Consider the following 16,523-nt stretch of genomic DNA (forward strand, 5'->3'; position numbering starts at 1 on the left):
GTGGTTGGCATGAAGGAACAGCACGGCCCTTCGCTGTGTGCCGTGTGGGCTGTGATTAAACAAAAGGGTGGTCTCAAAAGTCGATATCATCTTAAACAGCTTTAAAAATAAGGTGCAGCTTTTGGGAGAGTCACTGTGTGTGTAGTACGGGAAGCCTGCGTTTGAGGGTGCAAATTACTGAACAAGCAAGTGGCAGTAGCCCATTTCTTCCAAGTGTCAGTAGAAGTAAATAGAGTCTGTGTTCAGGGCGTTTAATCCTTTACACTGGGAAGTACCTGAGTAAGTTCATGTGGCAGTAAATAAAGACCTTTGTCTCAGTAATGGAGTAAATAAGTGTAGGCTCAGCTAAGCTCTGTTGGGCTAGACACAATTACTGTGCTGGGAAACCAGTGATGAGGAACTGGGGAGAGATGAACAGAGTAGTTTGAGAAAGGATCGGTGATTCCCTGTTCCGTTTGATATAGCTGAACTCTATATTTATAATTTCTGATGTTTTGTGGCAATAAAATAAAAGCGAGTCAAAGAACCCGATGCATGAATATAAGAAGTAAATTTTCATTTCAGCCCCAAAGTAACATGTCATCCTTGACATTCTAAATCCCTACCAAAGGTTTAAACCCTTCCTTGTTATTTTGTAATTATGTTTTCCTGGTGTGGTTTCAACTACTGGTATTTACCACTGTTTCAGTTTTTATTCTTTGTTAAGGAAGCATTTTATTTTTCCATATGTTTTTATCAGAGTTTTGGGAGGATTAGCCTTCCTGTACAACAAAAATACTGAAAGTTAGAAGGAATTAGGAAGCATTATTTTCAAGGTTAGAACTGTGCAGGTATATGTAATAATGCAAAGTATAATACAGCCCTCAGAGCATGCAAATCTGTATTGTACTTGCATTTATTTTGAATGTGTGAACTTTCAGTGTCATGAGTTTGCAATTTTGATACTTTTGAGGGGCATGAACAAAACCCACAAAAAAGTTTACTTGTTCAGTAAGTTACTCTTGGTTTAAATGGAGATGAATTGCACTTTGGAGGTTATGTGGCAGGGGAGAAGGCAGTGATGATTTTTAGCATCTCTAACAAACAGAAACTTTTATCCTCTTACCTATGTATGTATTTTTAGTGTTTTTAATTTATTTGAAGCATTAAGGACAAACCAGTCTTGCTGTACCTCTTTTCACAGCCTGGTGAAGTACAGTGTATGTTAGGTCTTTGTATTTCTCGTGGGTATCCTTTGAAACTAACAGTGTGCTAGACTTGGGATGTGAATTATGTTTAACAACACAGGTGCTTCCTTTCTTTTAAAAAGGTTATGTAAATGGGGATGCCTGTGTCCTAACAGATGCTTTCATTTGTCTTTTTTTAGTCCTCTGCAAACTGAACAGCATGGCACAAAGCGCCCAGAACCATCTTCTGCTAGAAGTTTGATGGATATAGGTACTCGGAGGATCTTCTCGTCAGATCATGATATCTTCAGGGAGAGTGCCAGGAAGTTCTTTCAGGAGGAAGTGCTCCCTTTTCACGCAGAGTAAGATACCTCTTAAACATTCTGGTTTGCCAAATAATACACATTTTTCTCCCCAAATGCTTTTTGGGGTGTTATTGTTAATATGGCAGGATAAACAGGGTATTTATTTTCATTTACAAGCTTTCTGTTTCAAATTTACTCAATTAAAACAAACCTACCTATGAAAATCCTGTGGGGGGGGGGGGAAGATCACATATAATGAAAATTCACTGGATTGTTTGAGCTCCAGTGTAGGCAATCTGGCATCATTAACTTAGGCCTATGAGCAGACAAATGCAGTTTGCAGAGTTGCAGCAGAAGTATCCTTGCTTGTAGGTATTAACTCTGACACCGTTGTCTTGAGGGTAGAGTTAGGGAGACAGTTCAGTTCCCGTGCTATTGTCATCCAAAAAAGCATTGACGTTGTGTCTACGTTACATTGCAGTAGATTTTGTAAGTACAGTACACATAGGATGGTAAGTTGAATTACCTATTACCAAGAAACTTGCACAAAATATCTTTGTTTAAATTTCTGTCTTTTTTGTTTCTGTGGAAATGTGTGTGGTCTTCTGCAGAGAGTAGAAATGTCATACTTCCATTGAACTAGAGCTGGAAGATGTTTTTCAGCCTTATTTTAGCTGTATCCAATTGCATTATAGTTGGAGAAGGAAAATAAATGAACTTGGAACATGTTTTTGAACAGGAACCTTTAAGCTGCAGTAGTGTCTTAGGCAATTTTTACTTTACTTGAACGACAAAAAAACGCCTGGAGGGTAGTGAGGGGCTTATTCTTAAATTGGGCTGCTAGATGAGTTTCCTGATGCAGCTCAGTGTGTATCCACAAACAGTTGAGATGACACAATTGAGTAGGTGGGGTGTTGTGGCTCTGGGGCAGAAATGTACAGCAGGAGGCAATGGAAACAGCTTACATCAGGGTTGTTGCCAACTATTATTTTTTTTCATCCTCAAACCATGACCTCAAAGTAGTATGCTTTTCCACTGTACAATCGTATTTTGTCCACAAAATAGATGTTTTCCCTCATCTTTTGTTCGAATGAGTTGTAGTGCAGGTTTGTGAACAGGTACTGGCTCTGCTCGAGGGTAGTGAAGATCCTGTTTGCGAGCTTGCTGACACAACAGTTTCCTAGAGAGGCTGGAACAAGCTGGACTTGTGTTCTCACATCACTTCAGCAACCTACAAACCATTCTGTTGTGACACCTTTCAAGTAAACAAGGAGGCTTCAGGCATAGTATATTAATCAGCTGGGCTGATGTGAAGAGACAAATGTGGCATCAGTGAATGCAGTGGTGGGTTATTGTGAGGAGGAGAAGTGTTGATGATGGGTGAAGTAGAGACAGGAATGGCCCTGAAAGTGGGGGGAAAAAAGCAAAAATGGTTATGAGAGAGATTTGTGTAAGATTTCCAATGTAGGAGCAAAAGCTCTGGGAATGAACTTAAATACGTAGGATAAGATACTTGATTAACTGTTGGTGAAGTGCTATGGTATAGCTCTTCTGCACACAGGTGTGTCAGAGGACTGTCTCTGATATAATCTGTCTACCGTATAATTTTAAAATTGTGGTTTAAAAAAGAGACAAAAAAGCTGGGCAATTAATGGCCATCCAACATTCTTTCAGTTGGCAAACTCCATGAAGAGGCACTATTTTTCCAAGAATAAGTTTGCAAACTGTCAGCGGATAAGCCTCAACTATCCATTTACAAACTTGAAACCACCTTAAAGCAGTAATTTACCAAGATACAGTACTGACTTGTACTAGGTGCACAGGGACCGATTTTTTATATACAAGTGACTAATATGTTAATGCCTAGTTCTTATAAAGCAGTTCTCATTGGTAGAGTTGAAATCTTTCACAAAAGGTACTGATGTGTTATACTCATTTTGCACGTGGGGAAAATGGAATGTCAGGAAGATAAAGACCTGCTTGTAATTATCCAGATGGTTGTGTCTAAATGTCCTAAATCCTGGTCTGGTACTCAGACCAGTAGGCAGCACTGCCTTTCGTAACAAGTCTTAAAGAGATGTCAGGTTATACGTTGGAAGCAGGAGTTCAAACTTGTTATACAGTCGGTGCCCCTGTAATGCCAGTGTCACCTGTGGACTTGAAGAATAGAAAACCTATTATTAAGCCACTGCTTCTTCGCTGTGAAATATAGTTGTCTGCGTACCCTACACATTGTCTGCTGCTGAGACAGAAAGTCTCTCCTTGTGCAGCGAAACCTGGCTGTGGGCATCCTAGTGTGAAGCAGCAGTCATGACAGATAAAACAGTAGCACATGGGGGATTTAATGCGTGACTTTGTTCTTGTGTTCACTTTGCAGATGGGAGAAGGATGGCCAGGTGAGCAGGGAGCTCTGGGAAAAGGCTGGACAGCAGGGTTTGCTGGGCGTTGCTATCGCTGAGAAACATGGAGGCATCGGAGCAGATATTCTCTCTTCAGCTGTGGTCTGGGAGGAGCAGTAAGTACTAGACACTTCAGGAATAATTTCAGTGGTATTATCAAGAGACTATTTTTTTCCATAAGATGTCCTCATTATGGAATATGCTTGCTTACAGAAAATGGTGTTATCTTTCTCTTGGAAAGGATAGTTTAGACATATGTAAATCCCTCCTGTTTTAAGTATTCCAGGTGATTGCTTAAGTAACAAATATCATTGTGCTCCACTGTTAGGACTTTGTGGCTGAGGGAGGCATTTTTGTTAGTCTGGTAGGTTATATAGCCATTTGGCTGTGAAAGTACGTTCTATAAGTAACAGTACAAATGCCACAAGCTCAGATTGTCTGAGACTTCTGTGTGGCAGGCTTTCTTCAATGTTGGGTCTGTGTTGTAACAGTGTAAAGTTCAATGTTTAAATCTTTGTAGTACTTTTTTCTGAACCTTTTTTCCCCCTCCACCCCCCCAAGGATGTATGTTAACTGTACAGGCCCAGGATTCAGCCTTCATTCAGATATAGTCATGCCCTACATTGCAAACTATGGCTCTGAAGAACAGATTAAACGCTTTATCCCTGAAATGATCGCAGGCAAGTGTATTGGAGCTATTGCCATGACAGAACCTGGGGCTGGCAGGTAAGCTAAATATCAAAATAGTGGTCTTAACATTGTGTGCTGTCTATTGATTTGTCAGTGAAAAAAAATTCTGAGCCTCCTGGTTATATGGTCACTTTAGTGACCAGAGAATACCCTAGATTAGGTAGGACCTCAAAAAAACCTCTTACTTACAGATGGCTTTGTTACAGCTTTGTCATTTCAAGATATTTGCTCAGAATCCAACCCGCTGTGGGCAAATATGCTTTGTATTTGCTTTTATAGTCTGAGTTTAAAGTTACTGACTCACTTGTAATGTGAACATACTTGTAATATGAAAGGTAGTCAGGCAAAAATTACATACCTTGGTAAAGAGGTCTTGACTTTGCTATTAGCTTTTGTTGTGGAACAGAACAACTTATTTTCTTTCCTCTGCATCCTTTCAAACAGAGAAATGTCCCTCCTTGCCCATCCCTGTTGAAGGGCAGACAGCACATGTTTGGAGTGGACACAGCTGATCTGGCCAGTTTCCAAAACAGAGGGGGACAGGTCAAGAGCAAAACTTGTTGGTGTCATGCTTCTAGAAATGGTAGATGTTGCCAGTGGCTTTTTACAGAGCCTCTTTATCAGAGTTGAGCCTGCTTGGAGGATGTGGTTTTGTCTGGCATTTGTCATCTAAGGGATATTGGTGTAAGGGGGTGCTAACCCTTTGGTGTCAGTGCTTGCATTGCGCAGCCTTCCAGAAGCAGGTATGTTGAAATGGGACCCTATGCTCTCATACAATTGCATAGATTTATCATCCCTTTCCACGGCATGCTTGTGGTTTCTGTATTACGCTCTTAAGTTATTTCACCGTGTTTCACTATCCTCGTATGCGTTTTCATTGAGCCTGTGCCTGGACGGTATAGAATCTGCCTTATTTTATACTGGCTAGAATTCAAGATACAAATTGCACCTTCTGGCATGGTTTCTTGAAGGACCTTTTGAATTCCATTTTAGTGACTTGCAGGGAGTACGAACATATGCAAAAAAAGATGGAAGTGACTGGATTCTTAATGGGAGTAAGGTAAGTGAACAGACATATATACCACTCACAGGCTTTGGGAACTGAATGCATTTAGACAGTGAAGGATGTACACCACTGTTAGTATCTCCCCCTAGTCCTTTCACTTCTGTTTTTTTTTTTTGTGGGTTATGTTGTGTTTGGGTTTTTTTTTCCCAGTTACTTTTTTTTTAATAGATCTCAGGATATTTCTGTTGCTGTCAATTTACGGACCAATTTATGGAAGGGCTTGAGTAAGTTCTTTTTGTAGCTTTGAAATAACCCTATCAAAAGGCCTGTTTTCCCTTAAACTGGGAAGAAAAGGGGGGAAAAAGGTCCTGCATAGTATAAGCAGGACCAGGGCAGTTTTTTTAGTACTGAGATTGAACAACAAAATATGTGAAATCTTCTGTGGCCTGAGTAGAAACTTGTGTTGCTGCAATGCAAGCTCTGGAATCTTTATTCAGGAGCCTGCCGGTTGTGTTGGGAGGAAAAAAAACAACTGCATCAGGTGCTCTGTGCATATTATCAAGCTGTTGTAAAGCTGGCAGCATTAACCTCTTTTACTGTTGTCATAATAAAAAAGAAGGCAGCAGAAATAATGTTCAAATGGAAGTGCGGGTTCTATAGGGTTGGATTTTTTTAAAGCTATGAAATGTCTTAATCTTCTTTCTCTCCCTATTCTTTTGTACTCCTACTGGTAATATGGTACCGATAGAGACTTCTGGCCTTAGTAGAATTTCAAGTGGTGAGAGTGTGTGCAAGCAAATATGTACATACTGGTGTTCAAAAGGATACTTGCTCATGCTGCACAGTTGAAGCCAAGCAGGACAGGTAGCTTTTTTTTTTCCTGGAGTTAAGATGGATCACTTTGGCAGGTTCATGAGTCATTCTACAGGATTATAGTAAGCAGTTGTGACAAGAAACCATTGACAGTTTTGCATGTTATACCTTGCTAACTTAATTTCTAGAAAAGAGAACCTCTGTGTTCATTTAGTGTCCTCATTTGATACCATATTCCTTCTTTATCATGGGACAGACAAAAGAAACAGATCTGTGGATTCTTTAACATCACACTTCTGACCCACACAATACTTCTCAAACTGGTTCCTGCTTGAGTAGACCTTGTTCCAAAACACTTATTTCGGAAAGCTTAAAGCTTATAATTCTTCTGGACGCTTAAACCTTGCCTTTCAGTTCACCTGTGAAAGTATCAAAGCAATTTTTCTTTCTGCTGCTTGATGATCTCTTCTAACTTCTAGCCACCTAGCTCGTTGCTTTGTTCCAAGTTGTATTTTTTTTTTTACAGGTATTCATCACTAATGGTTGGATGAGCGACGTAGTGATTGTGGTTGCGGTTACAAACCGGGAGGCCCGTTCTCCTGCTCATGGGATCAGCCTTTTTCTGGTGGAAAATGGAATGAAAGGTTTCATCAAAGGACGCAAGCTGAACAAAATTGGCCTGAAAGCTCAAGTGAGTTCATACAACCTCTAACACGTAATGGACTTTGAGGAAGTCTAAAAGCACTTAATGCCTAGCGTTAGCTAAATAAATATAAAACGGAGCTGTGGTGCTATTCTAGTTCTTAGGCTTTAGAGTACAAATGATATATGTACAAAGTATGTATGCTGAGTTTGCCTGTGGAAGTCTAAACATGCAATGTGCAAGGAGAGGCTGAGGGAGCTGGGTTTATTTACTCTGAAGAAGCCTGGAAGAACAGGATTTTATAGGTATCCTTAGCTATGTAACGGTTGGCTGTAGAGATGGTGGAGCCAGATGATTCTTAGAGGAGCACGATGAAAGGGAGAATGGCAAGGGACACAAGTTACATTAAGGAAAATTCTAAGTAGGTATTAAGAAAAAAAATTCGCTGTAAAAGTGATCAGATACCGGAACAGAAGCCCAGAGAAGTCGTGGAGCCTTTATCTTTGGAACTTTGGAAAGCATAACCGGACAAGGCCCTCAGCTGCTTTCTTTGCTGGAGCTGCTTTGAGTAGGGGATAAACTAGATGGCCTCTAGAGAACCCTTCCAACCCAACCTAAATGATTCTATGATTTCAAGTTAAAGTGTACAATAGCAAGAAAAAAATGGAGCGAAAGAAGTGTAACGAAGAGATGAGTATGTCAGGCTATAACTGTCGCATTTAAAATCCTCTCAGGACACAGCAGAGCTGTTTTTTGAAGATGTGCGGTTGCCAGCCAGTGCCTTGCTTGGAAAAGAGAACAAAGGCTTCTATTATCTGATGGCAGAGCTCCCTCAGGTAAGAGGAATGTGAGTGTTTGCTGTCTATAGGAAGAATACAGAGACAATTTTTGTCATTGCAAGAATCTGCCTTAGTCTTGAAGATTACGTGTCGTGGGGAGCCACTGTGGGCTCAGAATCGGCATGTCTGTAGGCAACACTGTGTTGATATTGCCGCTTTTTAACTGAAGTACACAGTTCCTAGTGCTAAAAGTGCAGTTCTTTGGTCATTGGTAAAAATGTTAAGATCCCACCAGTTCAAAGCCAGATCTCTTAATCAACAACCCAGCTATTGAGAACCTGAGAGTAGTGTATTTAAAAGAACATACCACAGTTTTCTTGTGTACATCTGGCATGGAACCACTTTGATTAGTAAATTAAATAGAGCTTGGAGGTCTCTGATGCATTTGGCATTCTCTTTAAAGAAACAAGCAAGCACTGCTCTTATAGCTCTTCTACCAGTAGAAGAATATTAAAGATATAAGGAACTCTTTCTTTGTCCGTGTAGCAAAGTAAAGAAATTGTTTAGTTACCAAAATACCTTGCTGTGGAAATAACAGTTTATGACTGACTTTACAAAGTTTTGGAATTATTTGGGAGTACGAAGAGGCAATGTGGTTTTTCGAAATGTGACTGTACTTTGTCAAAACTATGACTTTGTGTTTGTCTCTTCTGGTAGGGATCATGTTTATTTAATTTTATACTGTGAGTAAATATGAAACCTGATCAAAGGAAATCTTTTACTGCTTTAAAGAAATAGATGTGTTCATGAGCAGGTTCAATGTGACGCATCAGATGATTTCAATGGTGTTGGAAGTAATTGTTCTGTACTTAGTTTCTGTTTTTCAACATGTTATGAGGAAGGAAAAAATGGCCAGTGTTTTTTGTAGGTTTTGTTTTTTCTAGAGGTGCCCTGTTTGAAATTCTTAAATACAGTTGTTCTAAGCAGTGAAAACCAATAATTGAAGCAGAACTCGATGTGAGTTTTTCAGTCAGTAAGAGTCCCGTGGTTGATTTGTAGCTATTTTTTGAGTTGCTGTGATAGAACATTATCCCAGAAAAGACTTAAAAGTGAGCTTCAGGCAGCAAGGCATTTGTCCCACTAATTTCACTAATGCAGTATGTCTGGTTTGATACTTAGTGTGACTTTGGCCCCCTCCCTTAATGAACAACACTGAACATCTGTGTCCCAATTGTGCATCTAATAGGAGAAATGTAGGACTAACCGAACTGGATTCCATAATTTGTGTTTCAAAAGGAAAGACTGCTAATTGCTGATATGGCTCTTGCTGGTTGTGAATTCATGTTTGAAGAAACAAGGAATTATGTGAAGCAAAGAAAAGCTTTTGGGAAGACAATTGCACACTTGCAGGTGAGTGAACTGAGACACTTGTATGCAGATTCTAGTATGCATTTGCTTTATGTTTGTGTGTGTGAAATGGTGAACAAATGAAAATCGCTGGGCTGTTGTCAAAAGACTATTCACACAGTTTTCTCTGTTGGACTGTGGCTGTTGTTTGCCTCCATGCCCGTCATTCATTTTTGAAAAACAAAAATAATAAAAAATCCCAGCACCACCAAAGCCCTAATGTATGTATTTTACGATTCAGTTAGATAACTCCCAGCAGTGCTGCTTTTGGAAGTGAAATACACAGGCAGAAACTGTACTGGCTTTTTGCTGCTGCTGATGAACAATTACCTTGTTGCTCTTAGGCTTGGGTTTTAGTGTCAGAGGTCCTAATCGCAGGGTCTGTTACACCTGCGTGTGTTTCTATATCTGCCTGGAATCCTATGGACTGCAGAAGAGCTTGGTGCATGTGCAGGTACTGCGTTCCTCTGTGCATAATGTATTGCAGAAAAATGAACTTGGAGGCTGATGCCGGTGGGGGCTCCCAGGCAGTGACCTTGCTGCCTGAATGCCTGCAGAGGTGTTTGTATTCGGCTTTATGAGCGTTGTAATGAGATTCCTCAGCTAGCTGCTAGCTGGGTATTTAAGTGGCTGCATGTAAAACTCTTGGGTCATTCTCTGTGAGCATACCTCAGTCCTGATAGTGGTAGTTAATTGTGTTTTGAGCCGTTTATGCCTCTGCTCTTTAGTTGCAGTCATAAAACAGATGTTGCTTTCCATAGTATTGCGATGTTACAATTTTCCTGAAAATGACATTGGCTTTTAGGGCTGAAGCAGATCAAACTCCTGCATGTTTGGTTTCTGGGAGAGAAGTGACTCATGGGTTAGAGGATGTTGGCTGTCTTTTTTTTTTTTTGTAACATACTTTTGAAATAATGAAAAAAACCCAACCAAACAAAAAACCGACAACTAAACCCATTTCTAAGTCTTGATTTCCTTTGTCAAAATCAAATCTTGAGTTGTGAATAGTAGCAGAATTGGGCCCTTTAGAGGCTGGAATGCTAGATCTTTCAGGAAATTACGATCTTCATCTGTTTTTAAAGTTAACATTCAGAAATCCATAGTTCCAGATGGAATTTAGTGTGTGCGGCTTTAACACAAAAGAAGTAGATTTTACCTTTCTTTTAATGTACATAAGGGATGCTTCCTAATTGTAGTAGTTCACTGTGCAGAGACCTCCGAAATAATTTCCTTTCCTAGGCTAGCCTGCTGCCAACCACCAGCCAGCAATAAACTTCATAAAATATATTATTTTTGCCAAAATAATCCATTCTTGCCATACCTTTTTAGTTTCCTTTTTGTTGCTGACGGCTAGAACGTGCATATAATTAAAAATCCTTTCTGATTAGAGCTCTGCCTTGCCTAATTCATTTAGTCATGCCACAGTACAGGGTTTGAAATCCAAGCTTTTCTTTGTAATAGCAGACTCGTCCATTATATTTATTGTCAAGGGAAGCAAGATTTTTTTTTTTTAATATACAATTTTAGAACCGTGAGGTTAGAAAAACCTTTTGTTTCTGGGTGGTGTTTTTATCCCCTTCCTGCCAGAATTACAAGAAGGTGATCGAATGCTTGCCTGGTCTGGTTTTATGTAGCTATAGTGATGTATTTTACTACTTCTATCTAGAAAGTCTTTTCCAACGTGACAGAACTCAGTGTTGAAAAACTTCCTGATAGTTAGTCTAATGTTTCCTTTGTTTTTCCTTGTGTCTCTTTGCATATGCCTTAAACTCTGAAGAACTGAATGTGTGGAAAAAGCATTCAATAGATAATGAAATGTTAACGGGGGAGATTAGTGGCTCTGCTGAGTGAAAGGACATTTTCCCACAAGAGGGAGCTGAGAGTGATAGAGCACCCCGTGCCTCCGACTCTGCGCTCTCTAGGAATTTGTGTTCAGGCTCTTGGGGCTTTTCTCTTAAGGTCATGTTTTGAGTTGGTCTTGAAAAGTAAAGGGCAGTAATTTTCTCTAATAAGATTGGGAAGATTGTATGGAAAGTAAGATGTCCTCTGGTGTACAGAGCCAAAGTTGTTTGAAATGGTGGTTTTTAACAGAAATCCTTTTAGAAAATCTTCCATTTTTTACTTCACATATCACTTAAAAACCGTACTTCTTCTGCTCTGTCTTTCCTCTGCCTCCTCTATCCACTTGCGATATAAGACGGTACAGCACAAGTTGGCAGAAATGAAAACGCAGATTTGTGTGGGTCGAGCTTTTATGGACAACTGTTTGCAGCTGCATGCAGATAAACGTCTGGACTCCTCCACAGCTTCTATGGCAAAGTATTGGTATGTGTTTAAAGTAATTTGGAAGTGTTACTTGCATGATCTTGACAGGACTCTAATGATAAAAACACGGAACTGTTCTGATCTAATGAAAAGATAAAATTACTGTCTGATTAATAATAACGTTTCCAGCTTCTAATAGAGACCACTAACTTTAACTTTAATCATGTAGTCAACAAAAATCTTAGTTACATTGAAAACCAGTGTTAGTTAAACAGATCAATTTCAAAATAAAAGCATGCTTTTAAAATAGGCTTTCTTTAATAACAAGATCAGGACTCAGCTTTAGCTCCAAGTAAAAGTGAGTACTTCATTGGTATTTAGACAAATTTACATTTTACTGTAGCAACTTGTTGTTGGGTGTTTTTTGGTTTTGTTTTGGTTTTTTTAAGGGGAGGTTTTGGTTGGGTTTTTTTGGTTGGGTGTTTTTTTTTTTTTTTTTTTTAGCACATGCTTACTTGAAGCTCATATGATACTTCTTGGTTAATGTTACTCTAGCAATAGCTGTTTGGCCCAGCTGGTTTTTGAAGCTCTCTGGTTTTGGGAAGAAATAGTTGGCTTACAGCTATTGCTGTAAGAGAGATTAAACAGTGCTTTCCTTTATTGGCCAGAACTCATCCTCCCTCTCCCCATACTTGGTGGTGTTATCTGTTAACTTAGGTTTAACCAGAGAAAGCTGGATGAGCAGAAGCACCTAAGATAGTGGCACATGAATTTGTATAGTTTTATTTTGCTTGCAAAGATGAGAGAAAAAAGCAGATCAGACAATGAACAAATAATTTTATGGAAGATGCACAAGCTTACAGATTCTGGACTTTTAAAAGTAAGTATAGAGGGAGTGAACAGAGAATACTAAGGGGAACCAGAGAGACTATTTACAATTAAAGAAAGGATTTTGATTGAGTGCTGTTCCTGGCACTGATTACCTAGAAGTACCAGGTACATAAGGAGAGGCATTCAGTTTTGAGGAGGAGGAAACAACTAGTGCCACCTCAGATATGTAGACTTACTTCCTCAACAAATTTCCCGAAGCGAGACATTTGAAATTCCCTCACCTTCACAACTGTTTAGCGCCACAATTTGTTGTGGATTTCTCCTTTCCCTAGTAGAGTCCCTGTGACTCCCTTCCATAAAACTATCTTAAATAGTCTAGAAAATATTTGAATGTAGAACTGCTTTATTCCCTAATGTTTCAGGAGACTCTCTTCCGTTAATTTTGCTTCAAACCTTTTGTATAGTTAATGACTTGAGTTAGAGCTTTGAAGGATTGTAAAACATAGTTTGTGCATCTCTTTCCTAATCTGATGAAAGATCTGTAGGTTTTACTTTGTGTCGATGGGTTGTATTATATACCTAAATTAATTTGAAAACATATTTAGGAAAGACAGTTTCAGTAACTCACCGCTGCAGACTTTAAATTTGGTCTAATAAAGTGTAAGGATTTAACTGGATGAGGGGATGGTTTGGAAGAAAGGAGAGGGAGTGGTTTGGAGAAAAGGACTCTTGCGTTCTTCCATGAGGAGGAATTGACTTGAATCGTCATTGGCACTCTGAAAGTTTTATGCTTAGTGTTTTTTTTCATGTCTTAACTTTAGCTTGAACTTCCAGTGCGCTTAAAAAATCTTATTTTGCAGTTAAATCCATATTTTTGCAGTGAGAAATCCTGTTTAAGAATTACAGTATTTTTTTTAGAATTGAAAACTATAAAATCTACTGAGGAAAATAAATTATCCCCAGGTGACAGTTATACTCAAAGAGCATCCTGGTCGGTTGTTAGTGGGAGTTAGAGTGGGGAAAGCCTGTGATGCTGTTAATTTTTGACAAAGCTGAGGGATTTGGTAGGAAAGGAGACTATATCAACCTGCTTTACAAAAGAAACCTCTTGGTCTGTGAGAAAGGTAAACAAGCTTGTCTGTTTTGAAAGCTTTCCTTCTCTGAAAGCCATTCCATAAGGAGAACAAATCTTTAATACATTAAATTGAAAAATATTTATTTCTTACTAATAATGAAGGAAGAAAAAAGTCCCTTGGAATATAAAATATTTTAATGACCAGCATTTAAGATCAGTTATATAGTGTAAAAAGTTTGGTTATATTTTTGTCTTGCTGACTTATCTGTATCTCTAGTGATGTTTCACAGCATAACATCCTTCTGAAAACAAGTTTCTTTTTGGCCATTTAAGGTCTTCTGATCTCCAAAACAGCATAGCTACTCAGTGTGTGCAACTGCACGGAGGATGGGGGTACATGTGGGAGTATCCAATTGCAAAGTAAGTGTAACATTTCAAACCCGAATGATGAAGGATTACCAGCAAAGTAAAATGTGGCACTTCCTTTACGTGGTCTTGTCAGTTGTTTAGTGTAGTACTGATTTACTGTTCCTTTTCTCATGTTTATTAAAAGGCAATCTACTGTACAAATGTCTGCAGAAAGGCTTTAGTTTGATTTTCCAAATAATCTGTTTTTTCACAAAGTACAAGTTGCTTTTCTAGAAGAAAATGTTAATTGAAAAATCAGAGAAGCAATGTAAAAATAAAAATTAGGGGAGCTAGTTTGTATGTTTTATCTTAAATGCATGCGTATGATGGGAAGAAAACATGTGTTGGTCAGTCTAAATCTTGTGTAATACCACAAAATAACAAATCGCCTAATCAAGAACATGGCTGGCTACATTCAGTTTTTTACACCTTTTTAAATGAAAAAGCTAAGTGATTTATATGTGGAAAGAGGAATTTGCCATTCCCAATGTTTTGCTTACTTCATGAATTTGGGGACATTTATGGAGTTCTTTGGTATATTTCCTTGTGTATTATCTGTGAAGATGTGTTTCCTTTTGTGTACATGCCATTTGCCACACTTAGTAGAGGTTTTGGTGCTGTTTTTATTAAAAAATAGAGGGTAAGCTGACAGTAGAAATAGCAAAAACAGGACTGCTGTGCAGTTGTCATACAATTTTTTTTAACTGAATAGGCTTCAATTTTTGTATTCCAAATACGTTAAGAGTATGAAATGTTGCTTTAAAATATGTTTCATGCATGTTTTTTATGAGTGTAACTTGTGAGTGTTCTGCACCCTGTCTTACTAAATAGGAAGGCCAGCAAGCCCTGTTCAGGGTGTCCTCGAACCCCTGCTTATCTGTGTGTGCAGTAGTGGCCCATACAGGGTTTTATTATCCCTGTGGTTCAGCAACATGCACGTTTCCAGAGAATGCTATATTGCTTCTGCGCTGCTCTCTGTATAATGGAGCAGAATTAAGATGGAAAAGCACACTGTCGTCATCCTGTGTGCTGTCACCAGCTGTGCATGTACTGGGGCCAGTTCCAGCATGAGGATGGAAATGGTTTGGCTGCATGCAGCTTTTTGGCTGCTGGCCCAAATGGAGCTGGTGTCAGTAGAAGGCCGTAGCCCGCTGATGTGAAACCACTTGGTGCTTTTTTTTTTCTTCCCAAGGTGTTTGAGTCCCACCTCAAAGAAACAACTGACAACACTGTTAGTAGTCCTTTTGACAGGATCAGACAGGCCGAGGCATTAGAGCAGATTACTGTGATAACTATCAGTTTGGCTCTGCAGGAGTTGTTTTCTCAGAACGATGAAGCACCTGGGTCTTGCAGTTCATGCAGGCATGCTGTTCTGCAGGATGTGTGGTGGGCGAATGGGGGCTTTGGTGTCCCGAGTCGAATTAAAGCTCAGGTGATGTGAGGGAAGGAGGGAACAAGAATTGGGGTGGGGGCGGAAAGTGCTAGGAGTCTGGTTTTATAGAGTTTTGGTTTATTTTTGTTTAATTAGGGGGGATAGTGGAGGCTTTACAAATGTAAACAAAAAAACAGGGAAGAGATACTGACCAAATGCCTCGTTTGGCACAGTACCTTGGAAAGGTGAAGTATTTTAGGTAGCTGAAACCTCTTTGAAAATGTGAACCTCTTTTCAAAGTATGCTCTTCCCATTTTTAAAGAGGAATCATCGAAGATAAAACTTGGTATCTTTTGATTGTACGTCCATTCTGAGGAGCTGTTGTCTTTAATCTTTCCTTGTTTGTTTGTTTTTCCCCCCTCAGAGCTTTTGTGGATGCCCGTGTTCAGCCAATCTATGGCGGTACCAATGAAATAATGAAAGAACTTATTGCTAGAGATATTGTCAGTGACAAGTAGGGCAGATGCTTGCTACTTTGAGGAGTCATCCAGAATCCTTTTATATTAACATGGCATAAAATCAGACATCAGAATGTAAGTAAAATAAATGTGGTGTATTGTATTCTTTCAAGGAAGCGACACTGTTTTAAAGAAGTAACAGTATACTCACATGCAGGCTATCTGCTATTTAATGAACTTTCAATTTAAATATCTTTGGACAACACAGAGTAATTCTCTGGATTCTGAAAGTTCTGGTAGTGAAAGGCAATTTTGTGTCTGGAACATTATGGGTAGCTTAGTCTTTCAAACTTGATGCCGTTATATTGAATCCAACCCTCTCTTTTCAGAATCAAATCTCTTCTCCAGAGAAGCTGCATTCTTAACAAATAAATAAAAGTTATATTAACATTTAACTTAGAATTTGTATTTCCCCTTGACAAGTATCACTGTGTCAAAGTAGCACTTGAAACTTTTGCTACTGTAACTATATACCTGCTTGCTGCACAGCAGCCACCTGCTGTAGAGGGAGGGAATGTATGACCAGCCTCTGTGTTTACATGTAACCAAGAATGCCTTATTTTAATTACTTTGATCAAATAAATATAATAAAGCATTTCTATGCAATCTCAGGGTTGTCTGCATTACTTCAAAGCCAGAGGGAGAGCTGGGACCCTTCCTCTGTGCCCATATTCACCTCAGGGCTCTAAGGGGCTGTTTTGAGGAAGGGAATGTGATGCTGGTGAATGTTTCCAACTATTTCCGAGTTGTGATTATCAATAAAGACGCTAAAAAAGATTTTTGGAATTTTTTTTTAAATCATTTATTCATAGTGGGGGTTATATGTTCACCTGCCCCGAAGCAGGG

General features: G+C 39.2%; 1 protein-coding gene across 1 annotated transcript; it reads left to right on the forward strand.

Moving 5' to 3' along the window:
• Positions 1–1,366: 1,366 nt before the first annotated feature.
• On the forward strand, positions 1,367–16,003 carry ACADL (acyl-CoA dehydrogenase, long chain; the record flags this gene model as incomplete). The annotated part of the gene is made up of 10 exons (XM_009696044.1): positions 1,367–1,528; positions 3,849–3,986; positions 4,432–4,596; positions 5,554–5,620; positions 6,906–7,070; positions 7,757–7,858; positions 9,098–9,211; positions 11,406–11,533; positions 13,713–13,799; positions 15,584–16,003. Coding segments are annotated over 10 exons (1,222 nt in total), but the record flags the coding sequence as incomplete, so codon positions are not given.
• Between the last annotated feature and the right edge of the window lie 520 nt (positions 16,004–16,523).

Source organism: Cariama cristata, unplaced genomic scaffold (assembly GCF_000690535.1).
Source record: "Cariama cristata isolate BGI_N322 unplaced genomic scaffold, ASM69053v1 scaffold15032, whole genome shotgun sequence".
Lineage (NCBI taxonomy): Eukaryota > Metazoa > Chordata > Aves > Cariamiformes > Cariamidae > Cariama > Cariama cristata.